General features: G+C 27.6%; 1 protein-coding gene across 1 annotated transcript in view; it reads right to left on the bottom strand.

The window, feature by feature from the left end:
- The window catches only part of Vps39 (vacuolar protein sorting 39), a 43,950-nt gene extending 18,002 nt beyond the window's left edge, over positions 1 to 25,948 (bottom strand). Inside the window, exons 1-16 of the mRNA XM_043054184.3 lie at positions 25,738 to 25,948; positions 23,969 to 24,052; positions 22,323 to 22,390; positions 19,735 to 19,777; positions 16,498 to 16,598; positions 15,254 to 15,325; positions 13,785 to 13,829; positions 12,888 to 12,980; positions 10,422 to 10,602; positions 8,848 to 8,971; positions 8,453 to 8,570; positions 7,412 to 7,541; positions 5,515 to 5,657; positions 4,390 to 4,530; positions 3,045 to 3,186; positions 311 to 397 (exon numbers count right to left, since the gene is read on the bottom strand). Coding sequence (XP_042910118.2) covers positions 311 to 397; positions 3,045 to 3,186; positions 4,390 to 4,530; positions 5,515 to 5,657; positions 7,412 to 7,541; positions 8,453 to 8,570; positions 8,848 to 8,971; positions 10,422 to 10,602; positions 12,888 to 12,980; positions 13,785 to 13,829; positions 15,254 to 15,325; positions 16,498 to 16,598; positions 19,735 to 19,777; positions 22,323 to 22,390; positions 23,969 to 24,052; positions 25,738 to 25,816 — 1,651 coding nt within the window. The 5' untranslated portion in view covers positions 25,817 to 25,948. The remainder of the gene's footprint in view (positions 1 to 310; positions 398 to 3,044; positions 3,187 to 4,389; positions 4,531 to 5,514; positions 5,658 to 7,411; positions 7,542 to 8,452; positions 8,571 to 8,847; positions 8,972 to 10,421; positions 10,603 to 12,887; positions 12,981 to 13,784; positions 13,830 to 15,253; positions 15,326 to 16,497; positions 16,599 to 19,734; positions 19,778 to 22,322; positions 22,391 to 23,968; positions 24,053 to 25,737) is intronic.
- Positions 25,949 to 26,275: the final 327 nt, after the last annotated feature.

Here is a 26,275-nt window from a genome sequence, read left to right as displayed (position 1 = left end):
AATATAAAGTGAAACATAAAGTACATCTCTCTATACTGAACCACATGGAAACCTGAATTCCATTGGCTGACAATCAATCAACATGGAGACAGAAAACAAAAATTAATGAAATTCAGTTAAAGCTCTAATTAGATTAAAATTAATTTGATCTAATTTGAAAAACGACAATAATAAAAAAAACACAACCAGACATTAAAATTCTACAAAGAATGCTGCAACTTCTAAAAGAGATTATTCAAACTAACTTAATTTTTAAAAAAATTATTAAAACCATTACTGCAACTATCCACTTTTGATTATAAGAAATTACCTAAATCTTGGAGGTACTGAATAGTTTTTTCATGGCCTCTTAAAGAGGAATCAGGTTTTTTGGCATGCCTCATTAACAATTCAAGAGCTGAAAATGAATAAGATTTATAAGTATTATATATAGAAATTAAAGTATCAAGATTTCAAAATATCACAATCAATAATTTGAGTTGGAGTAGGGAAAAAAAGTTATTTTATTAGTTCAAATCGCCACATATTTTAGTGATTTTTTGTTGCAGTACAGTGGAACTGGTGTAAACACGGTTAATTGCTTTAGGGGTCTACTTAGACAGTTGGTCAACTTATAAGAGAGAGAAAGATTGAGTCATTGTGTTTCTTCTTTCATTTCTAATATGTTCCTAATAAAGATAAACATAATTAAATTTTTTAAAATTACTTTAAAATTTTATGCATCAAACACCCCATGAGATCAAGTAGCAGAATAAATTATAATTTGTTATTTGAATTTAATAAATTAATTAACTTTTTAAAAAAAATTCATATTTTATTAACAAACTGGCGGTTTAGAAAATTGGGAGAATGTTTCTCTCCTATACACTATTCCCCTATCTATTAACATTGAAAAGCCAGTTTTACTAAGCGGAGAAGACTGCACATTAAAATACAACTTTTTAAATGCAGAACCGTCAGTGAGTTAAAGAACATTTATTAAAAATAATTTCTTAAAATGCTAATGTGCTATAACATATATGCAATTAGAAAATTTAACATTGATTCAACATTTAAAAATTTATTTTGTTTAATGTTAACTTAAAAACATATTTGTTAAAAATAATTCTCTCATATGATTAACTCACAATAGAGTTCAGAATAGCTTTTAATACTGTTTTACCTATTCAGTGAAATTCTAATGCATAACACAATAGCTTAGAAAATTTTCTAAAAAGGTTTTTTTTCTTCATGAACTTAAGAAGATTTTAGAATAAAATTCAGATCAACTTATGATTCACATTTTGATCAACTTATGAAGAGTGTAGAATAACACTCCTAAATAAATCAGACTTAATTCAGTGGCTCACAAACAAGATTAACAAGTGGAAAGATTTCTCTTTTATTATGTAGAATAAATTTGGTTCTTGATAATAGAGGTTAACTTGACTGGTGGTCAACTTGACAGATTTCACAGTACCAATAAAATGTTTAACTTGTAAATGAGTTATTTGATTTATGAATTATAACTATGAGGAAAATGCAACTAGAATAACCAATAAATCATCAGCATTGTCACAACATGGATCTTCCATAGAAACTTTCCCCAATCTGCTTCTCTTAGAAATTGATCTCTAGTTCTTCCCTTTCAAGATAACAAAGTTCTCATTCACACGGTCTTTTCATCTGTTTTTTGTGCTTTTTGTTCCCTTATAAAAAGGAGAGAGAAAGAGGGTATTAAAAACCCTCAATACAGTTGGCCCTGACCTTCCTTTCAAAGATTTCCAAGGTCTTTTTTGTAAAGGTTCATGTCTCTGAGGCATAAGTCAAGATTGATTTGATCAATACTTTGTACAGAAAGATCTTTGTCCTTTTTATTAAATAGGATTTCAATAATGATCTTCAACTAATGAAGCTGGCTGTTGCAATTATTTTTGAGATTTCAAGACTTACGTCGTTTTGTTTACGTTATTATAAAAAAGTATGTCACAGAACAGGACCATAGATAATTTTTCCATATTGAGAAAGATAATCAGGAGTGCATTAGCAAAATATATATTTTCTTTTTAATAAATAATGAAAAATCCTTTCAAAAATATCTTAACATAGAATTTATGGTTTTCGTCATTAAATAAAAATTTTTGATAATCCCAAACGAAAATCTATTAAACATAGAAAATCATTTAATGGAGCAGGATATTTATGTTATATATTTACAGATGTATAGCATTTAAACAATTAAGCTCTTTGAGAAAATGAACAAAAAGGGTTCCCATTTTCAAAAAAGGTACTAAATTTTTCGAGCATCTGCTATGACTGGACAGTTCCATTCGTAATGCTCCAGTCAGAGCCTTTTGCATTAAATTACATACCCAGACATACTATTATCAGTTCAAACAATTACTTTGAAAACAGCATTTTGCATAAATTTATTACAAACTCCTAATTAAAAGTCTTACTTGCACTTTATAACTTTTTATACACATAAAATTAAAATTCACTATTTATAAATTTAAATTCAGGACTCGTCTAAATTTAAAATTTAACTTATTAAGGAATGTTTTAAAATTGAGTATAAAAGAATTTATTCAAAACCTGTAAGAAATGTGAAACTTTTTTTCTTGATTACTAACATTAAAGTAAAGAGTGGACAATACTAATCAATACTAGTCAACAGCAACAGGAAAGAAAGGTTAGCAAGATCAGAGATCTGAAAACAGCTTATATATTTTCATGTGTTGCATAGATGAATACATGCTTTTTCATAACATTAAATACTGATACGAAATCTTAACACCTTGTTTGTTTCTGTTTTAATAATCAAGCTCAATGGATTTATTTGGATCATCCAAAAATAACTATCTCTCACCTGAAAAGTTCAGCCGAAAGGTCGGTCAAAAAGATTAAGAATCTAATGAACTAAAAGATTAAACAAATAAATATATAAAAACTTTAAAATAGGCTTAAGAAATAACAAACTAAATAAAAATGAAAGCAAAATATGAAAAAATTACATTTTTAAAATCAATCAACCATCATTAAGTCACAAAAAACTTAATATATACCTTTTCTGTGCATTCCTTTCTTATTATAGAGTATCAATAATTCCCGATATTTCTGATGCAATTTCAGAGCGCGTTCAGACTCATCAATGTGACAGTAGTTTTCCTTCATCCTCAATAAGGAGGCTACTAATCCATCGTTAGTCTAAAATAAGACGTTAGTGCACATTAAAAATATATATGCACAGCAAACTTTACATACATGCAACATGCATACATTACATAAACCTCAATCACATGCCAGTCTAATATAGACATATGTTTATGAACAAGTTAAAAGTTCTGTTTTCGTGTAACTAAACTTAATACATCTTTTTTTTATCTGACTAAAATACTGGTCTTTTTATCCACCTCAAAGATAGTTTTTTTTTCTTCTTTTTTTTTAACTTTCAAAGCTTTAAAAAAAACAGATACCCAGACAAGCAGATATTAAATAAAGGAAAGTATTTTTTTCATAGAAACCTCATTGAACAAATCGTTTTAATAAATAAATCTCCACATTGGCAGAAATAGTAGTAAAATTTAAAAAATTTATAATCTTACAGTCTGAATCATCAAATGATTAAAAATCAATGACACAAAATTAATTTAGATATTTCTTATTTTAATAACAAGTTATTCAAAATAGAATACTGGTCAAAAATAGAATCTAAAAACAAATCTGAATTTCAAAGCTCAAGAAGAAAATAAAGCACAGTTTTTCAATATTATTATTGTTTGCATTGAACAATTTTCTGAAGGTTTTTTTTCAGAAATTTTTATTTATTTACTTATTTTAAAAAATGCACAATTTTTTGCAAAATTTAGTACTTCTGTACAGTTTGGCATTTCTAAGTACTTCTGTAACTAGTTGCATTTAAAAACAATTGTTTTTCATTTTAATTGAAGTAGGATTACTTCTTTTTATTCTTAGTTTTTTAAAGAATTTTACAGGACTTCCAAAAAGTTTTTTTTTTTTTTTTTTTTTTCAAAATATTCCTTTTTTGGAAATTTAGTATTATTTAGTACTTCCATAGCAATATTATTATTTAGTACTTCTATATCAATTTTCATTTAAAATAAAAAAACAATTTAATTTTTTATCTTGACCGAAGGTGCTGTTATCCATCAATATACCCTTCAAAAAGAAAGGATTCATTGAAAAACTTCACTTGTGGTTTACAAGAAAAATTTCATTTTTAAAGAATATTAATAACAATTTTTAGAATTTTGATTTATTCCAATGGCTTGCAAAAAAAATTACCTAAATATGCTCTTTTTTGTTTAAAAAAAATAGACTAACTCCTTAATAAAAAACCAAACTAAAAAGAAATTGTAGTTTAGAACAAAACAAATTACATAACTTTACCTGTAAGTAACATTTGAGTAAAGTCGTGTCAATGATTTGTAAGAGCTGTTTTTTAGAACGAAACTTCGTTTTCCCTGGTTCCATTATTGCAGTCATAGATGGCACAGAACTATTACTATCTGAGAGAAGTCTACTTCGAATCTAAAGAGAAAAGAAAAACGCCAGGCATTATTAATAGTTATTATGTGTAATATCAAAAACATGACGATCAATGATCAGTAAATGAAGACTAATATTATTACTCTTTTAATTTTTATGAGAATAGTTAATTTTCATAAAAGTAGTATTCTCTTTCTTCTATAAAAGATGTATCATTTTTTTCACAAAACTCAAGATCAAATCCAATTATAAAATTTTAGTCCTGTTTGAAAAAGGTATATCCTAATGATATATAGATCAAAAGATCATTACAACGCTTTGCTTTATGTAGAATTTTGTGTTATACAAATCATTCCGAGTATCAATAAGCTTTACTGCTAAGCATGGCACAAAATCTTTGAAACATGAAACAGTTCAATACTTATACTTTAAATACAAATATATTTTCAAACACAAAAATATACACTAAAGTAAATAATATTTATGGAAATAATTAAAATGCCCAAGTGAATTACAAAAAAAAATCCAACTCATTTATTGATTTTGGTTTGATTTAGAGATTGTTAAGTTAATCCAATTTCGGGAAAATAGTAGTTTATAGAATTATGTCATATAGACATTTTACTATACTTTTATATTTAGTTCAGAATTTGCTTGCATAGTAGATAAAAAGCATTTTGTTTTTTCAACTGCCTAGCAGATAAAAAAAATTTGAATGGTAAAATAATGAATTTGTGTGACAAGATGAAATGTAACTTAGTTATTGTTCTATATGTCAAAATCTGAACAAAAGGGCATTCAGACCAAAGAAATTAGGTTTTCTTATATAAAATTTATTTATAATAAATAGTATGAGCTATAAAAGTAAACTATTCCATACTAAATAAAATCACTCTTTACTTTATTTAAAAATAGCTTTACAACACATTAAATAGCAGGTATTACAGAAAGCATACAAAATTTTTGCACTTTAAACATAAAATTAAAATAACCAAAAGGACATTTAAAAAAATATGACAGAATTACTTCAACAAGATAATTAGTCAATGCAACCAGTCCATCTTCTAACTCAGTTCCTTGCAAATTAGGCAATCTATCAGGATATTCCAAGCTACTACGAAATTCTTCAGGCAGTAAATTCGGAAATAACCCAATCACATGCGAGGGATCTAGTTAATATAAATTTTTTTTAAAAATTACTACTTTACAATCATTCACTAGCTACCACACATCTATTCAAAACATTAATCAATTTTTCCACAAATTTTTAATACACTTTGAACACTTTGTTAATACTGATAACATCAACCTAGTAATAACAATAAAAATAACTCAAAATTAGATAAATTTATCACTTTAAGCCACACATACTGAATTTGAAAATAAAATTTAATAAAAATTCTAAAACCTATACACAATTTTTAAAAAAAACCATCAATCGTTGATTGTATACAATTTTACTTAAGAAGCTCATTTATAAATTGTTCATAATCATAACCATCACTTAAAGTCAGAGAGCGGTATCAATTCATTCAACAATTTCATTGCTTTCATCTCTCCCATCAGTTCCATCATCTATCTTTTTTCTTAAAACAGTGGTATTGTCCTCAACATTTCAGCACTTCCATTGCTTTCATCTGACTTGTTAGTTCCATCATCTACCTTTTTCTCATAACAGTGATATTGTACTCCACATTTCAACATTCTTTTCTGACTAGTCAGTTATATCAACCATCTTTTTTCCCATAACAGTGTTATTGTACTGCATCTCTCAACACTTTCATCTTTTCCATCTGACCCATCAGTGCCATCATCCATCTTATTTTAAATAACAGTGGCATTGTACTTGACATGTCAACACTTTTATCTGACCCATCAGTTCCATCATCTTTTTTCAGATGACAATCTGACAAATTTCTGATTCTGTTAATGTGGAAGCTAAGTGAATATTCAAATAAAAATGCAGGGAAAGGAAAGAACAGCTTTCTTCTGAATACACAGGGAATATTTTTTTTTGTTGACAGTTCAGATGATTTTCAAAAAACTAAATAAGAATACAGATAACATTAAATTATGTAATCACCACAGAAAGCGATAATTTTAGCATGCAAATAGAGAAAATCGGGACCAAAGGATTTGATAACGATAAGCATTTGATAGCATAATCACATTAGGTGAAGACTACTGTAAATTTATAACCTTACATTTATTTATACCTTTACCAACTACAATCGATAGCTTAAAATTTCAATACAAAATGTTAAAATATATATATATATGTATTTCCATAAAAAAAAGGTAAACCATCTGCATAAGAGATTCTTGTTCCAAAAATGAAATGATTACTTGTTACATCATTGAATAAATTTGCAGTTGATTTTGCTAGCAATTCATCATAACAAATAAAATTTATAAAACACATAACTCAGTTAAATAATTTTGAAAATGAAATCATTTCTTTTAACATTAAATCATTTCTTTCAGCATTAAATATACTTATAGTTTGCTTTGTTTGTTATTAATTATTAACAAATGAAATTAATAATTCACATAATTCAATTAAATATTTATAAAAATTATAACTTTTAACTCACATAAATTCAGTTAAATATTTCAGTAAATGAAATCATTAATTTTTAACATTATTAAATAAATTTGTAGCTTGTTTGAACTATAATTCATCATTAACAAATAAAATTAATAAATCACCTAATTCAGTTAAATAAGTCCAAAAAGGAAATCATTCCTCCTTCATCTTCATCCTTTTAACTTTTAACAATGTTAATTAAATTTGCAGTTTTGTTTCTCTCTTAATTCATCATTAACAAATAACATCAACAATTCACATAAATAAATTAAATATTATTAAAAATTAACTTTAAATCAAAGTCCTAAATTAAAGTAAAAATGAAATTTAGTGAACCTGTTTCCAACTTGATGAATTGCTCCATAGCATCTTTGAAATTTTGTTTGCAGAATAGATAAAATGCATTTAAGTTATTGATTCGCTGAACAATCTGTTTCTTTTCAATCTCAGAGTCAGGCGTCATCTCCTAAATATATACAAAATAAATAAAAACTTTTTAGGATACACTGCGAATGTTTCATAGAAAATCTTATGAAAGAATAAAATCGATCCCTCATTCCCATATGTATTGTCTTGTTCAATGGTCCCACCAAAAATTATATTCTTATAAGGTTAATAATACCCCATTTAGATCACTTCTGAAACTAACATATTCTCAAATCTATCAATCAGAAATTCTACAGAAATTTTTAAAAAAATAAGAAATTATTTTGTTTTGAGAAGAAAAAGAGTAACTTCTGATGATAATGATGACAAAGAAAGTGAGAATTCGCTTAAGTTAGAGGAAAACTCTTCAAACAGAACATTTGAAATTTATGCATCAGTTGATGAAAATGTTGAAGTTCGTGGTTTTGTCTGTTCAAGATATAGTGGCAAAAGCTGAAGAAGTGCAAAGTTATACTGATGAACACAGAGAAAATAAATTACAACCGGTGACATTATTTGTAGAAAAGGCTTTGAAACAATAAGGAAATATTTTTATTCACATGATCTGTGCATAAATGTTGAAAATTTACTGTTAATTATGTTATTTTTTATTTCCAGAGAAAATAAATCACAACCAGTGCCATAATTTGAGGAAAACCTCAAAACTTTTGAAACAATGAGCCTTTTTTATAACCTTTTTTTACAACCTTTTTTATATTATCCAGTATTTTCTAATTCACTGCCATAAACCTTGTAGATTAAAAAAAAATTTAAGTAAAACAAACTTAACTTTAAAAAATATCTATAATTCCTTATTTCAATTTAAACATCTTTGTGAAAAGACATTTTGTGAAGGGTCCGTTAACGGACCCAAATTTCTTCTAAACAGACCCCTGACATCTTTTTATTTTTACTTAACTTGTACGCTCATAATGTATTATTAACACTCACAGCCATGCGGAGAGCCAAATCAAACTGTTTTTGAGACAAGAGTTGTGTAATTTGTTCAGGAAAGTTCACGGCATGTAAAAGCCACACATCAGAGTTAGAGGCAGCAAACACCCATCCCCTGTAATTCGTAAGAAACAATTGTGTTCAGAAAATTATAGTACTTGCACTACAATTGTTATTAATCAGTATAGAATTCAATTAATAAATTTGATTTAATTATTAGCATTAAAACATTCTGCGAAAAATTTAAATACAAATTTCAAAAAATTAAAAGACGTTAATAATTTAAATATTATTATTTGAATAAAGTGAAATTAATAATTTAAAAGAGTTCTTAAATTATAAATTAACATACTAAAATACAATCACATATAATTTTAAAAAAGAAGAATTACTGCTTGCTAGTGACGATCATTTTAGCCTTTGGTAAATCAATACTTTGAACGTGAATGCGAGGCTCAATGGGTCGAACCTCAACAGCAGATGGCAGCACAGCTATTAAATAAGGCTCATCATAAACTATAAGATAAAAAAAAAACTTTAATAATATGAAAATCTACAAACACGTATTTTATTCAAGAGATAAAAGTTATCAAGACATTCATTTTGAATTTAAATTACTATTATAACAATTTTAATCTTTATATTTTAATTTTTTTCCCATTTTGTAAAACTTATTTTTTTAAGGTTATTTTAGAACTGACAAAAACTGTTTACAGTCTGTAAGCCTCACACATCTTTGCTCATTCCTCTTAATTTATTCTTCACATCAGATACTTTTAGCAATGTTCTACACTTTTCATAATGAGTTGATTTTTTTTAAACTTTTTATAGGCTCTTGCACAGTTTAATTAACAAATTTTTGAAATTATTTTTACAATAGTTTTAAGGAATGAAAAATTTAATACAATTTAAAAATTGAGAGCTATTTTAGAGACAAGTTTAAGCAAGTAGTGTTATTGACGTATGCGTGCAACATTTTGCGTCTTCAGCTAGTTCTAATTTTTTACAACACTTACACAAAACACACTACACAAAATTCCTGCAATTTAATTATATTAGATAAATCTACCAGCCTCAGAAATTCAAAAAGCTTGTGAATTTTTGTAATCACGGTAAAGCAAAACAACAATATAGATGAAATTTTAAAAAAATAAACACATTCTTAAAATTAAATTTATTTATAAATTTTTACTAATTAGCAAAATGAAAAATAAGTTTATTGTTATTATTTTAAAACAGACTGAGTGATTAATTTTGCATTTTTTTAAAAACCTTTGATAAATTTTCTGAAACTTTTTCTGTTTTGCTTTCCTAGTCAAAATATCCTCCAATGTTTATTTTAACGAAGAAAAACAGAACTAGGTCTAGTTTTTGGTTATGTGACTGAATATAGTATCACAAGTCTCATTGCTGTAGAGAATAGTCAATACTGCCAACTTTAACTTGGCAGGGCATTGATGGCATTATTTTTTTTTCTGCAACTAATTTTACACCATTTCATAAGAGTTTAAACAATCAATATTTATACATTTTTCAATTCAAAAAAGTTTTAAAAAACTAGAAAGTGTTTTTAAAAAAATGAATATATGATGTTTACATCATTACTAGTATATACATGCAATTTTGCATTACCACAAACGACATAAATAGCATGAAATTGTCCCTAAAAAAATTAAACACTGTTACCCAAAGCTAAGGGTATTTCAGACCATTTGATAGAATACTTCATAGTAGGATTTCCGTCTGAGTCAATTGATATTGTTAGCTCATCACTACCAACAGCTGATTACATTTCAATAGATATACATTTTTCAATTCAAAAAAGTTTTAAAAAACTGGAAAATGTTTTTAAAAAAATAAATATGTGATGTTTACAATCATTAGTAGTATACACATGCAATTTTGCATTACCACAAACGACACAAATAACCTTGAAATTGTCCCTAAAATAATTAAACACTGTTACCTAAAGCTAAGGGTACTTCAGACCATTTGATGGAATACTTCATAGTAGGATTTCCATCTGAGTCAATTAATATTGTTTGCTCATCACTACCGACAGCTAATTTTTCATCGGGGAGAAGAGATACAAGTGGTTCAAGTTGATTTCCGCCAGTTGGAAAGAGATCCTTAGTCTCCCCACTGATCTGAAATCCGAGCAAAAATAAATGAAATACGGAAAAATATTTTATGCGATATTTTAGAAAGTTTTAAAGAATCAATTCTAAAATGCAGGGCAACATCAGAAAAATTTACAAAATTCTTTTTTGAATTGGTAAAAAACCTTATTGAAATATGAGACACTATTCCTCCAATCAACCACATTATGTGTTTCTGAATGCTTTTGAAATACTACTTATAATACATGTTAGTTAAAATTGGTAAATAAAATTTTACCTTCATTTAAAAAAAAAACTGTTACTTAACATGCCATCAACTTATATCATATTTAAGTTGGAATATGTTAGAAAACTTACAGAGTTAGCATAGCTCTATACCATTATGCTACTTTAAAAAATGCTACTTAACTTCAGTTTATATCATATGTAAGTTAAAATTATTCCATAACATTCATTTTTCTAAAAATTGTCAATCAACACCTCACAAGCCTATGTAAGTTAAAAATAAAAAATAAAAAAACAGAGAACATTTTACTATTAAAAATTGTCACTTAATAATTTATTAACTTATATGTAAATTAAAACAGTTGTATGATATTAAACTCTTTTTATATTTATGACATCAATTTACATGCAAGTTAAAATAACTGTGTAACATTATGCTCTTTTTTTAAAAATGTTTTTAAATAAATGGAGATTAATAATTTTAACATTAAACAATATGTATAAATACATATTGCTTAGATCTAAAAACATATATATAATTATATATAATAAGTACATTATACAACAAAAAGATATACATTACATTATACAATATGTACGCCCTTTAAATATAAGTTTTATTAGGTTCATATGAATTGTGAGTTTTCGACTTTAGTTGTTGATCAAATGGTTTGAGAAACTACCATTTGTTTTTATAATTTTATTATTGTGAGCTATTTAACTGTAAGCACTATTAAATAATAAGCAACCTTGCACTTTTTTAATGTAATTTAAAATTCATTTCAGTGGAAAAAAATTTCTTTTTCAGCAATTTTGTAGCTATAAATTTTTAAAAAAAAGTATTATAAATTTTATTTTTTAATATTAATGAACAATATGAAAATAAATTTTATTTGCATCATTAATAACTTGTATTAAAATTCAATCTAAGAAAAATAAATAAACACCATTTATAATTCTTGATTGTAAATAGTATTTAAAAACTACTAGTAACTTGTACTAGTACTTAAACTTGTAAATTATCATTATAATAGAAATAATATAATTCATTATCATTGATAACAGTTTTTAGTAATAAATAACTGTTTGTGAACAACTGAAAACTGTTTGTGATGCCATAATTGGCATTACATATTTATTTTCTATCCTTTTTAAAATATCTTTCCTTACTTAAGCCTTTTTTATTAATAGAATTATATTTAAAATAAATCAAAGACTTAATCTTTTAAAACAAACAAGAACATAAAATATTTATTTCTTCTCTTCTACATTAATGTAACGGATACTTTTTATTTCATTACTAATGCAGACTTATGAATTCACTGTCACCTCTAATCGAAAACAAAAATCTATTTATAACTCTTTATTCTAAATTTCCAACTGCTAAATGTTTCGGTTGCATGGTTGTAATAATTCTCATAAATTTGTTGGCGACTCGTGATAGTCAAGGTGTTCTTTTAAACCCAATACTGATATGCTGGTTGGCTTTGTTTTGGCTATGTTATATTTTGATAATTCGCCAATTTTGGATATTCTAGCCATGCTTTCAAGGTCCGTTAAGAATAATTATATTCACTTTCTTAATTTCAAATTTGTGGAGACTGGGAAAGCCCTTGGGAGGCTCCCCAGTCTCAATTTCTAACCGTCAGAAATGATATTCTGGCTGTATGATCTCTCAATAAGAGAGTATACTGGTTTTTATCCTTTTAAGGGATTTTTTTTGGATGAAGGCCATTCTCTGTCACCATTCTCTGTCGCCATTCTCTGTCGCCATTTTCTGTCACCATTTATGCTTAATAAAATTAATTTACATTCAACGATTTGTACATTGTTTCCTGGAGAGTTAATTGTTTAATTCATTCATTAATGGCCTAAATGAACAATCATGAAGTTATTTTCCACTATACGAATATTGGCGGCTACTGACGGAGAATCAATCCTCATCCACACTGATACAATGACTATAATCAATTTAAGCAGGTTGACTTAAATGAAAAAATTATTAATCTCAATTAAAATAAAGAATTATGCAAATTATGATTAATTACAGGAATGTATGAAAATTATGACTAATTGAAATAAATTACCTTCATAAGTGAGTATTCCGATTTATATCCTACACACAAAGATTCTCCACACCACACAATGGTACGAGGGATATCTCTTAGTAATAAATCATCCTTAAATAATAATAAACTTTTATCAATTTATTTTATAGGATAAGTAATAAACAAGACAAAAATTATGCTGATAATTTTAGATAAGAAATTCCATTAACAAAATTCAATAAAGAGTGTTGCAATAATGAAAATAAAGAAATGTAGAGTTAAGAATGTAATAAACATAAGTTATGAGGTAATTATGAAACAACATGAACATGAAATAAAACATATATATATATATATATATATATATATATATATATATATATATATATATATATATATATATATATATATATATATATATATATATATATATATATATATATATAAACGTAATATATTAAACATGAAATTATATATCTTAAGTAATATATAAAATATATAAACTTATCTCTTTAATAATTAAATTTCATAAAATGAACAGTAAGTAAAAACAACTGTGATCTAATACTAACAAAATTTGATGATAAATTATTATTATTTTATATTTCATATATATATATTTATTTCATTATTTTTTAGAGAGCAACAAGCCAAAGTTTCTCTTGAAAAATATTATGTATTACTAATATAGATGTAAAACAACTACAACATATTTTAATTTTAAGTTGTTTTTAACTAATATTGCTTAAAACCGAAAGTTGAAAAAAAAAGAGTTAATTAAGTTTAAAACTTTATTGATGATTTGAAATCAATAACCCATCTCTCAATTTGAATTAGAGTTTTTACTAAAAAAGTTGATTCTTCTGTTCTTGTGTAAATTTACTAAAAAAATTAATAAAATATAAAAATGCAAAAACATAATAAAGATCTACTTACACTGAACTCTAAGAACTTTAATATTTTTGGCTTCCAATAAAACAACTGAAATAAAAGGGAAATTATTTTAAAACATGTAGTGCAGAACAATTCAAAATTCAATATATTCTAAAGAAATAAAAAATTTATTAATATACATAAAATTAATTAATATGCATTAAAAATTTAAGACACTTAAGATCTCACAGGCTTTTTTTAAGAAAAAACCAAAGTACACACAATTGATAACAAAAGAAAAACATACCCTAATAGCAAAACACACAAAAACAAAAAGAAATTATCATATTTAAATATTCAATAACACTTTTTTAGCAATTTCTTTCAAATAATATAACAGGATTTATCAGAAAAACAATGTCAGTGTTTTTATTGTGAAGCCAATACAGGCTGCAGCCTCAGCCTACTCAGATTGATAGTATTTGGTATTAGTAAAGAGGTTATTCCCAAACACACGGCAAACAGGAATAGGCGTGGTCTCATGGTCTTCCTCTCCATGCAACGCAAATGCGGGTTAGCTCCATCAAAAGTCCTCCATGAAGGCAAATTTCTCTTAATAATCCAGGAGTTCCCTTGTCTTCTGGATTTAGTTCAAAACTACGGAGTTGAACATTAGTAGTCGTAAACCCATAAAATTGAATCGGCTGTTCAACGACGGTTATAAAATAAAATAAAATAAGATAAGACTGGCTGGGACAGCTTGCTTGGTAGGGCACTGGGCCTATGTCCTAGAGGTTGTGGGTCCGATCCCCGCCGGCCTAAGACTCCCCGTTTAGTAAATAGTGACTGCTGTCGAATCACAAAGTCCTCCATGTTCCCATAACAAAAACATACCTCTGGGGGTACTGACCTAGCAGTTTCCTTGTCTTCTGGATTGGTTCAAAATTACAAGGCTACGGAATTGAACATTAGTAGTCGTAAACTCGAAATTGGGTCAGCTATTCAACGACGGTTAGAATATAAAATAAAAAAATAAAATTAGATGAGGTTTGCACCAAGCTTCTAAAGGACACACAGTAATAGGCTGACTATAATAAATACAAAGCCAGAAAATCTCACAATACATTACTGCAGGAGAGTTATTACTGCATCTGTAGTCGCATCTCTAGAGTCGCATGGATAATAGTTTTTTAATTGATTTATTGACATTACTTACTGGATAAACCTTGCATAAAGGAAGCAAAACAACATGAATAAAGCACAAATAAAAACAGTAACTATAGTTTTGTTTCTATAAAAAAGCATACTGTCAAAACATAAAATTACACAAACACGTACCAATAAGAAAAATGCTTCAAGAACAGAAGAGTAACAAGCATGAAGAGAAAACAGATAAGAAACAAGAGTGAGAGGGTTGGATAGGAACAGCTGGGTGAAACATTTCACAAATTAAATTTAGAAACCTTGAAAACTATTTTAAATTAAAAGTTTATGAATTAGCGTAAAAAATTATAGAAAAAATGTATAGTTACTTGAAGCTTTTTCTTTACAGCCACGCATAGAGTTAGTGAGGGGTATACTTCTCCATCAAGATTTTTATGTTTCTAAAAAACAAATCCAGTTTTTCATCATATTATTGCAACATTTATTATTCTTTTATAAGTAAAAACAGGCAAGTTATTAATTATTTACAATATTACAATTGCAAACATTATAATGGATTTCTAAAGCCATAATTTTTATGAAGCAAAACTTTGTTATCTAAAATAATACAATATTTTTATAATTGCTGTATAAAAACTTTAACATCATACTTATAAAAAAAGTAACATAATTCTCTGTATATTATTCACAGTGGCTTATAATTTATAGGTGAAATCCTTAACTCTAGTGGGAAAATTTGAAAGTATAATCTGCACCGTTGTACCCACTGGCAGAATCAACATCACATAATAGCCAACGGGTATTGGCAAGGAAATGGGCTAGCAAACATGCAGTTATATTAAAGGAGCATTCACACAGAAACAATATATTTCACTAATAAGGTTCTAGTTTGCATTTCTGAATTTTCAGATGCAAGCTTTTCACAAGTATTGTGAATGGTTCCTTACATTCTTTTATGGTGAATGAAAGTTAATAGAAAACTCACAATGTCTGATGCCCAGAAAATAATTTCAACAGATTACCAGGGTGCATAGCCAAATCTTTCAACAAAAAATAAGCACCTTTTAAGTACTTTTCAAGCACTTAAAAAATATTATATATATTTGAAGCCTGAAATTAAGGCAAAAGAATTGAACATGAGAGTGAAATAATCTCACCGAACTCAGCTCCGAAGACGCACAAGCGAACTCGCAAGTATTTCATCAAACATGTAATATGATTGGCGCTTTCATACGATAGGGACCGAGAGTACATCAAAATAAATTGTGGTTGAATGAATTGTGCAAAAGTTGAATAGAACAATGAGAAAATCTCGATTTTGCATAAGAGGCGAAAATCGACATGGTAAAGAAATCTCATTTTGGAAAAGGGAAAATTAAGCACTTTTTTAAAAACACCCAATGAAAAAAAGCACCTTTAAGGGCTTTTAAAAAACAAAAATCGAAAATAAGCTCCTTTAAGCACTTTTTAAAAATGCCACGCACCCTGGATTACTCACACTGAAGATTTTCATGATTTTTAACAGGTAATATGCACATTATGAGTAGAAAATTACAGTGATAGCTTAGCAGATAGTATATAACATACAACTAATAATAAAAAAGATACATACATTTACACTAATTGTGAAGAAATGTGCTCCTTTCGTTTTCTGCAAAACTGCAATGGGCGTTAAACTACACTGACTTAGATCAAAAGCAGCAACAGTACCTTCTAAAAATATAAATAAGGAAAACCCTTTAGACAATTTGAGAATATCTTAGAAAATGGTCAATGCATTACATAGATTTAATGATGGATATATATTAAGTATTTTACTTAAGAAACAATAGAAAAATACCATTTAAATTTTTATTTCACACTAGTTAGACAACAATAAAAGCCCAAGTTCGCTACTGCAAAAATGCTCTTTTTTTTTTTAAATGAATAACAACTTTTGGCAGTCCTGATGATGTATTAAATTTAGATTATCAAATCAGTGCAGAATCATTAATTTTAATCAAATAACACCCAATGTCAAATAATATTCTATGCTAGAAATGAATTAAAATCATTCTTCAAATCAAAATTAATTTTACTGCACAATATATAGAGAATAACAAATAAAGTAACAATTAATTGCAAGATTTAAGCATGTGATAGATTAAAATTCAATAAATTCGTATATCATCTATTGCATTCAAGATTCTCTAAGGGAAAAAAGTTTATTCAGATGTATCAAACATTTTGTTAAATAATTGTAAGATTACCAAATAATGAGACAAAATTTACAAACCATATCATCTATTATGATCTTGACTAAAATAAAATATGAGCATACGAGGATGTGGATGTGACGATATTTGATCATATAAAATAATATTAATCAAACATAAAATCACCCTAACATAAAGGCTTTATTGCATTGAATTTTAATTTTTCATAAACCAAAATTATATTAAAATATGCTGTAAATTGTATATTTAAACAATGATCTAAGAGTCAAATTCGAACGCTTGCATGCTTGGTACTGTGTTATCCAATTAATACCAACATACCATCTGGAGCCACAGAAGAAAATTTAGATTTTGCACGTTTTTTCAATTTTTGACTTTTTTGAAACACCGCCCCATGTTAATCCCATGGTGGAAAAAAAAATTCAATTTTTCTAATTTTATTGTTAAAATTAGATTTTTTTCTGCTCCACTATTTTTTTTTGTTTGTGAAAATTGCTTAGATATTTTTGCCATTTTCTACAACACCAGTTTTCAAGCTTATGGCTTTTGTATTGGACTTGCCCTACAGACGAGAGCCAAAAAAATATCTGCGTAGAGAAAATATATATAAGCACCATCATGTGAAACTGTTGTGCCAAAAATGCAATTTTGCTCATCCCATTTTAATTGAATGGCAAAAACGCTGTTTCATAGAAGTGAGTATAGATCCATGAAAATCACACTGCGGGGCACATACCCTACCTGGATTACACTATCAAAATTTGGACTGATAAAATGCACTCTGACGTAGACAATTTTGCACGATTTGTGACAATATTTCACTCAATGAAGTGTTTGAAAGCTTTTGATTGATGCATGCTGAAAAAATGTAAAATGATTGGATTTTGAACTTGGCCAAAGCCAATTTGACTGAAATTGTTGTTGAAGGCAAAAAATAAGCACAACAAGTTTACTATTACAATTTATTTATTCTTCACATTTAATTACAAAATTTGCAAAATTACAGCAAAAAACATATAATTTCATTATGGATTATATACAGACTGTTAAGTCGAGGAGACATTTTCATAATCTTGCTAACTGTTGATAATCTCCTCCAAACATTGTGGGTCGTTCAAAAATTCAAGAACATTTGGATTCAAACTGTTCAAAAACGCAATCGGGTCCTCTAGGATCTCTGGCAAGAAATCTTGTTCACTGGGCTGGGGTTGTCGCTTTTCCAACACGTGCTGGAGCAAAAGTGGCTCGTTTAGTACAGAAAGTCATCACACAGATGGAAGCTTCGTGGAATGTTGGATGGGCAAAGTCCATCTGACCTGTCAGAATAGACAAACAGCTGCATCATGCCATCTGCAGTCTGAATCACATGTTTTGTGCCAGCATCCACAATCTGTTGCTCAAACGTAAACCCATGGTGCACCATATACAAATTTTGATACTGGAAGCTAGTCTGAATATTTCAGATGTCTTTCAGGCTGGCGGTCTAGTTTTCGACAATACTTTTCCGTAGTCATGGGTTTTGGGTCAAACACTCTGGAATCTGAGATACAAGGCAAAAAGTTTCTCATTGTTTTGGAGATTTCTGGTCCAGTCAATTGGCAAAAAATTGTAAGCAACTCGATGATACTCTGGCTCCTTAAAGGTCACAAAGGCTGGGGTCTCCCCGTTATTGGCGATATGTTTAAAGGAATCCAAGTTGTCTGGTAGGTTCAACAGAGTAATTTTGGAAGACTAATGCTCAGGGAAGACATCCATGGTGCATCTGAATGGATTACTGGCGTTTACTCGAGGCAAACTGATGTTGTCTCTCAATTTACTGTTGCTTTTATACTTTACAGAGCAATCAGAAAAATTATGATCATTTGTGATTGTTTTTCTACTAGTGTGTTGCTTCATCTTCAGTTTTTGACCCAATTTTCAAACTTGTGTTATTTATTTCTGAAGATTTTTATCTAAATTTTTATAGTTTATCATGTGATGTTAAATATTTGTTTAACAAGATGAAATAGTATCTCTATAATAAATAATCTCATTTGTAAGATTTATAATTTCAACATACCTAAAGAGTAATTTAGGAAGATATAAACAGTGTTTAAAGCTTAAGATGAAGTACATGTCGAAAATTGATAAACAAAAATTGCTAATAATAGTTATTATTAATTATAATTATATTATATTATTTTACAAATTATGCTAATTATTGAAAATGAATGAGCATAAGTGTATTAACTTAGTGTGTAGCAATTATTTCAGTAGGATAAAATTATCCATTATATGCTGAAATTATTGATCAAGTAGTGTTTAGTTGTTTGTTTTTTTAAATCATTTATAAATTCTCCGATACATTCTAAAATTTAACCAAAAAAAAATTTTAAAGAAATTTTTGAATTACTTAATTTTTTTTTTTCAGTTTTCTTTGTATTTGTATTCCAACTAATATCACAAACGGTATTATTATTCCTGTGTGTAATATTTTGACAAGGTTGAAAGTTACTTAAAAATTGAATGCAAATATGTGAAGTATAAATATGAAAGTGTATTGCATCAAAACAGTTTACCTGTTCTCTCATCTAAAAGTGAGTAATTAAATACAAATCTAATGCATTAAACAAAGATCTCAATTCTTAACATACCTGCAAGGCATATTAGCATTTGAAATTCAGGTACAACTTGCAACTAAAAAGATATAGGATACATATTATAATATAAGAAAAATATGCAAAAAATTATTTATAATTTAAGTACATGCAAAAGATTTTACAAGGTTCATACAAAATTTCAGAAAAAAATATAATTTGAGACCTTATTTCTAAATTTTAAAAAAAAAAATTCTCATATTTTTCTTTGTTCAACATAATTGAGGCTATATTTTTGAATTTAAAAAAAAATCCTTAATTTTTATATATTATTCAAAAATTTTTCAACATGCTTCAGGACTATATTTTTGTTAAATACAAGTTTTTACAATAAAATGCTATTTCTAATTCTGCACATCTAAGATGCAATTTGAAGCTTTTTTTTTTTTTTTTTAATGTTTTATACAATTCATATTTGATTTAACTCAATAAATTTAACCACATTTGAATGGAATTAAATTTTTATAATAAATAACTAAAACAGATATTAAAATTATTTACAGAACTCTTGATTTAAATACCTCCCCCCTTCCCGTGAATAAAAACTTCCCGGTTTCCTTTCAGACTAATCCCATTTTAGTTCCTCTATCAATAAGGTAAAATAAGTACGGTATTAAGAGCGCTTTCCTAAACTACTGCCCAAAAATACTGACGTGCTTAGTTATCTTTTTACCACCCAACTATGATACATTCCATATTTTCCTTATTTTTCTCTTGTTGAGGGTAATAAAAGAACTTCTTCTCCCCTTTAATGCAGACAAGCAAAGAAGATCACGTCGCTTTTGTTAAAGTGGTGTTTATCTTTCAAGTGTCCAGTGCATCATCACGTATTTAGGGGCATCTATTAATCCACGACCCCTTGTTCTGAGTCTGTTGACCAGTGAAACAAATTCTATTTTCCTTTCACATCAATGTCAGCTTATCAATCGTACAATGGAAGAAAGTCAATTAGACAGCATTGAGAACTTAAAGATGGTGTAGTTAAAATTACCCTTTCTTTTACGTCTCATTTATTGAGAAATCGTACTGTAAAATAGCTGAAAAACAAAAATGCTTTTCCTTGGCTGAAAAAGCACGCATTATTGAAACTATTTGTTGGCACCAAAAATGAATTGGCCTCGTCTTTAGGATTTGCACCATCTTCTTCCAAAACAATTCCTAATCAGCAAGTAACAGACTTTAGGGGAAAAAGTGAAATCTACCCCTTACGTAGAACTAGAGAAGATTTTGCTGGAATGGTTTCAGCAAGCACGTTCTGCAAATATACCAATTAACAGATAAAATTTTAAAAGAATAGGCCTTGGAAATCGCATCCTATCGGAATTTGGAAGGTTTTACTGCATCAAAGGGCTGGCTTGACAGGTTTAAAAACAGGAACAATTTGGCATATTGTGCGGAATCTGCAAGTGTGGATGAAACAACTACTGAAGAGTAGAAAAGTAAGACTTTATCAACAGTAGTACAAAATTATTCTGCAAGGGATATTTTCAGTGCAGTATTCCCTAATCTTTGATAAAATAAAAAAACATGAAAATTGGAGGTTCTCTAAGATTATTGAGAACTGTGTTTATTCATTAGATAGTTTTACTAAAAAATTTTAACTATATATTTCTAAGCTACGGCACATGGTTGTATTATTTGTTGTATCAGTTGTATTGTAACACAGTTGTATTATGACAAACACTGGTTAAAACTATGAAAAACAGTTGAAATCTTCAAAAATTGTCAAAAATCTATGCTGGTAGTCTAGAAATTGTAATGCAGGTGAAGCGTTTTAATTATACTTAAAAAGTTAAGTTTATATACTAAAATAAAATAAATATATGGTTAAGTATAAAAACTAATACTATTAGTTTTCATATTAGTGAAAACTGAAATGGAAAGATTTTGCTTTGTTGTTATAACTTTCAGTTTTTTTTTTTTTTTTTTTTTTTTTTTTGTAAATTTAAAAATTTTTAACTTGTGCAAAATACAAATTATAACATCAGATTAAATATTAAATGGAATTATCTGAAGAAAACAAATGGACAGAATGCATAAATTGCAATATAATACAATAGAAAGGAAAGCTGAGGAATTTGCACTTTTAGTAATTTAACTTTATGTTACCTTATTATTTAAGTTTTATTTTACTCTTTTTCTTTATATACCGGACATATAAAGTGTTCCTTTATTAAAGTTGATTAGATAAATAATCGAGTGCAGTCGAATCCTAAACCCTACACACAGCATGCTATTTAAATATCATTTAAACCATTAAGTAAATGAAATTTTTTAGATTAAAAAAAATGTAAGGTTTAAATTTAAAAATGATAGGAACTGAGAGCTTTTTTAAGTAGGTAATATTAAAACTTAATAAAATAAAATTTAAAAAAAAACTATGTTTAAGAGTTCAATAAAGATTGGTTGCACACTATATTTAAAAATAATATATTTTTATGCAAATTTTTTCAAATAGTTTGTAAAATCAAGATTTAAAACACACTCAACTAAAAACTGTGCATTACAAAATAGGTAAAATTAAATTATATTAAAAATATCTTCTTATCCTATAATTTGAACAGATAAAAAGAAACAAATTTAACCTGCACAATCGCTTTCTTTGAAAATGACTTGTTGGACCGCAATAACTTTACATCATAGTGAATGGACCCTAAAATAATAAGTAAAAAGAAATCAAGACTAATAAAATAGTAGTGTCGTTATATATACCTTCGAACTCATAACAATTAGTTATAAAATTTGTTAAACCAAACTTATTAGCTAGGTAGTTAAATCATAGAAACTTGCTAAACTGAATTTGGGAAAATTATCAAAAATTAAAACAATAATACACAACTAAGAACAAAAACATGTTTGAACTTAGCTAAACTTTTCACAAACGTCAAAATATTTTATGCTATAATCTAACTGTTTGTAAAACTGTTGTGTTGTTGTTTTTATGCTTTCCTATCATCAAATATTTGTGTTTTTTTTAAATGAAAAAAATATTTAAAATAAAGACCATATCCAGCATATGGTCAGATATAAATATCCAGGATATGGTCCAGAACATTCATGCGGAGACAGGATGCATAGCCAGAATTTTCAACAAAAATAAGCACCTTTTAAGTACTTTTAAAGCAATCAAAAAATATTTTTAATCACTTTCCAAAAAAAATCACCATTAGGATCTGTGCAGTAATAAAAAATAAAAAAATTTTATCGTTTAAAGTTCTTAATTCTAAATCAAAAACTTTGCACAATCATGATAAAATAACTAATTTCTGATAAATATTGCAAAGAAAGTGGTGAAAATCATGCACTTTTTGCAATTTAGAACGACAATCGATACGGCAAAGAAAAAAATCTCCTTTTAAAAGATAAAAAATTAAGCACTTTTTACGAGAAAGTGGTGAAAATCATGCATTTTTTGTAATTTAGAATGACAATTAATACGGCAAAGAAAAAAATCTCCTTTTAAAAGATAAAAAATTAAGCACTTTTTACAAACCCCGAATAAAAAAAGCACCTTTAACGGCTTTTAAAAAACGTAAATCAAATCTTTTTAAAAACCCTGAGAGACGTGAGCAGCAGAAGATAGAGTTTATTCAATGTTTCCCATTGCAACATCTTCAGTTAAGCATTACACTGACCATATACAATTTATTCGTTAATTCAAGGATTGGTCCACTTTTTTAGAAAAATTTTTCTATTAAATCCAAGTTTTACTTACAACTAAAGAGTTTTATAAGTATTTTTTAACATTAAAACAATTATTTTTTAAAACTTTTTCCATCATTTATTGAATCTTGTTATATAAGGGCTTGCAATAAATAAGTTTAACAGTTTTACTGAAAATATATCACTCAAAAATCAATTTTTCTACCAATACAGTTACAAACTGATGATAGTCTCTTGGATAACACAACTAACAGCCAGTTTTTCAAGACAAATAAAGTTAAGGAATTATATTAATTTGAAATTTTGAAAATGAATACGAAATACTAAATGAAAAGCAAACATTTTTAATAATATGAGCAGCAGACCTGATATGATACATATCAATTGATAAATGATTAAAAAAATTACATGATATGAATTTCTACATAACAATATGAATATAGTACAAAGAAAAAAAAAAGTATGTAAAGTATTAAAATTTGTTTGAATTTAGATTTTTGAAGCTATCATCTTAATCACAAAGAAAATTGCAATTTAATTTATAATAAAAAATTCATGAAAAAATTACCAGGTTTTGAAGCAGCTTTTGGAGCTGGCACCAACTGGTAATATAGTAGTGTCCCAGACTTAGTTCCAACAAGAAGATAATCATCTAAAATAAATTTCAATATTTAAACTAAATTCAAAATTTTAATCTGAAAACAAATCATTTTCCCCTGAAAATAGTCCTTGATAAAATAAAATATGACATAACTTTACTTAAGCAATTATGAATATCGAAATATCAGAAAAAGCAGCGATGGCTCAGTGGTTAAGATACTAGACCAGGGGTGGCCAAGCTCTTTGATGGCCGAGCCATTTTTCAAAATTTGAAATTTTTTGCGAGCCGCAATTAAATACATATTTAAAAGGTATGCAATAAAGGTATTAAATTTCTTTTTATAGAAATTATATTTATTGAAAACATATAAATAAAAGTACAAAATATGTGCATCAAATTTAAATATTAAAAATTAGACACATTTATTTTACTTCTCTTGACAATTCTTTAAAATTTGCTGAATAATTGGTGACAGCACTTCTCAGTAATTCTTTGAGATGCTGGTTAGTTAATACTGATCTGTGTTTGGATTTCACGAATTTTTAAGTGGAATAAAATGATTCACATAAGTACGTTGTTCCGAACATTGAAATAATTAGACAAGCAGCCTTTTTTAATTCAGGATACTTCGATTCTGGTACAAATTTCCAAAATTCAGTCATCAACCTCGACTTATATTTTAATTGTAGAGCTTGATCGTCTTGCATCTCTATTAATTCTAATTCTTCAGATGCTTTTTGGGTCATAATTATATTAGAAATCGAAAAATCATCTTGAATTATGTTAATTTCAAATGGGTTCAGAAAAATATTGAAATATAATAGCACAAAAATGAAAAGGGAACTCGGGTACATTTATCGAGAACCTCAAATAATCGTTAAAAGAGCCGCATGTGGCTCTCGAGCTGCAGGTTGGCCACCCTTGTACTAGACTGTCAATGTGAAGAATTAAAGTTTGATCGCTAGTGGCAGCTTGAAGCCCACAAAGCTTCTGATTGAGGGGTACCAGCTTGTTTAGGAAGTAAAAATGGACATTGCATAATACTGATCACATTGCCACCTTCATGACATTGGTCACGAAATTATGAAGCCTTATCCTCTATGAGTATAATTATCCAATAAGTATAATTATAAAACAATAATAACTTAATTATTATCAAGTGATATTGGTTATTATCAAGGTATACAAAACGGTGAACACAATGGTAAAAGACATGCATTTTACTTTCTTATGTAAAGCTTTCGATCAAATGTGTAAAACTGTGCTATAAATAAATCTTGTAGAAGTTTCAATCAAGCAATTTTAAAACAAATGTTGATGAGTAGAATTTTATTACCTACTCTTCCAATCAAATTACACAACCTAAAACGGTAAGAAGCCATTGAGCCACTATTAAAAGAAGGAAGATCAGTGACATTATTTGAGAAATTATCAAACGCTTGGGATGTTTTTCCTCATACTAAAAACAATTATATATTTTAACCAAGTTTAAAAATTATTCTTTTAAATTTCCAGCAAGATAATATAAAAATTAGCCAAGCTAACAGCTACACTGAAAAAATTATATTTTTTTCCGATTTCATTTAATATAAAATCGGAAAACATTATAAAATGGCATATTTAAAAAATTGACGAGTTTGATTATCTAAAATATATGTTTTACAGCTATTAATGAGATGCGAAATGAAATAAATCGAAAATCATTGACTAACACAAGAAAAAATGAAAAATAATACCATAAGCTGATATTGATTCAATTGAGAGACCAGGAGGTAATTTTTGTACAATAGGTATGACTTCATAAGCTTCGTGCATTTTTAAAATGTTTATTATGGATCAGAAATATCAATTAGTTATTTATTAAAAAGCATGTGACTTCTAATTTATCCTCCGTCATATTTGTTTCGGACTCTTGTTTATTTATATTGAGACTTAAAAATAAAAGTAGAAGTTATTCTTCTAAATATAGTTAACTGGCACTGAATGAAATTGTGAACTACAGTCACTCGAAAAAATAGCTGAGCACCGTGACCCTTGCAAAATAAAATTGGAAACGCAAAACGACACAATAAATAGTCTCAAGCCTCGATTCTCACTGCTCTTTTGTCGTGACACCATGATTGGAAACGTTCTCACTGCCCTCTCGTGAAGCAGTCCATTGTGTATGTGAAATGGTCCCCAGAGAGCCCTGTCCAATGCATTTTCAAGGGGTCTGCACCCAAACGCCCAATGTTGGCGTTGTGTGTATTTTAAAAAAATGGGACGAGTCCCCAA

This window comes from Parasteatoda tepidariorum, chromosome 5 (assembly GCF_982258835.1).
Source record: "Parasteatoda tepidariorum strain Cologne lab strain chromosome 5, Ptep-v5.0, whole genome shotgun sequence".
NCBI classification, from domain to species: Eukaryota; Metazoa; Arthropoda; class Arachnida; order Araneae; family Theridiidae; genus Parasteatoda; species Parasteatoda tepidariorum.
Note: the sequence above shows the minus strand (reverse complement) of the source record. Positions and strands in the feature narration are given on the sequence as shown.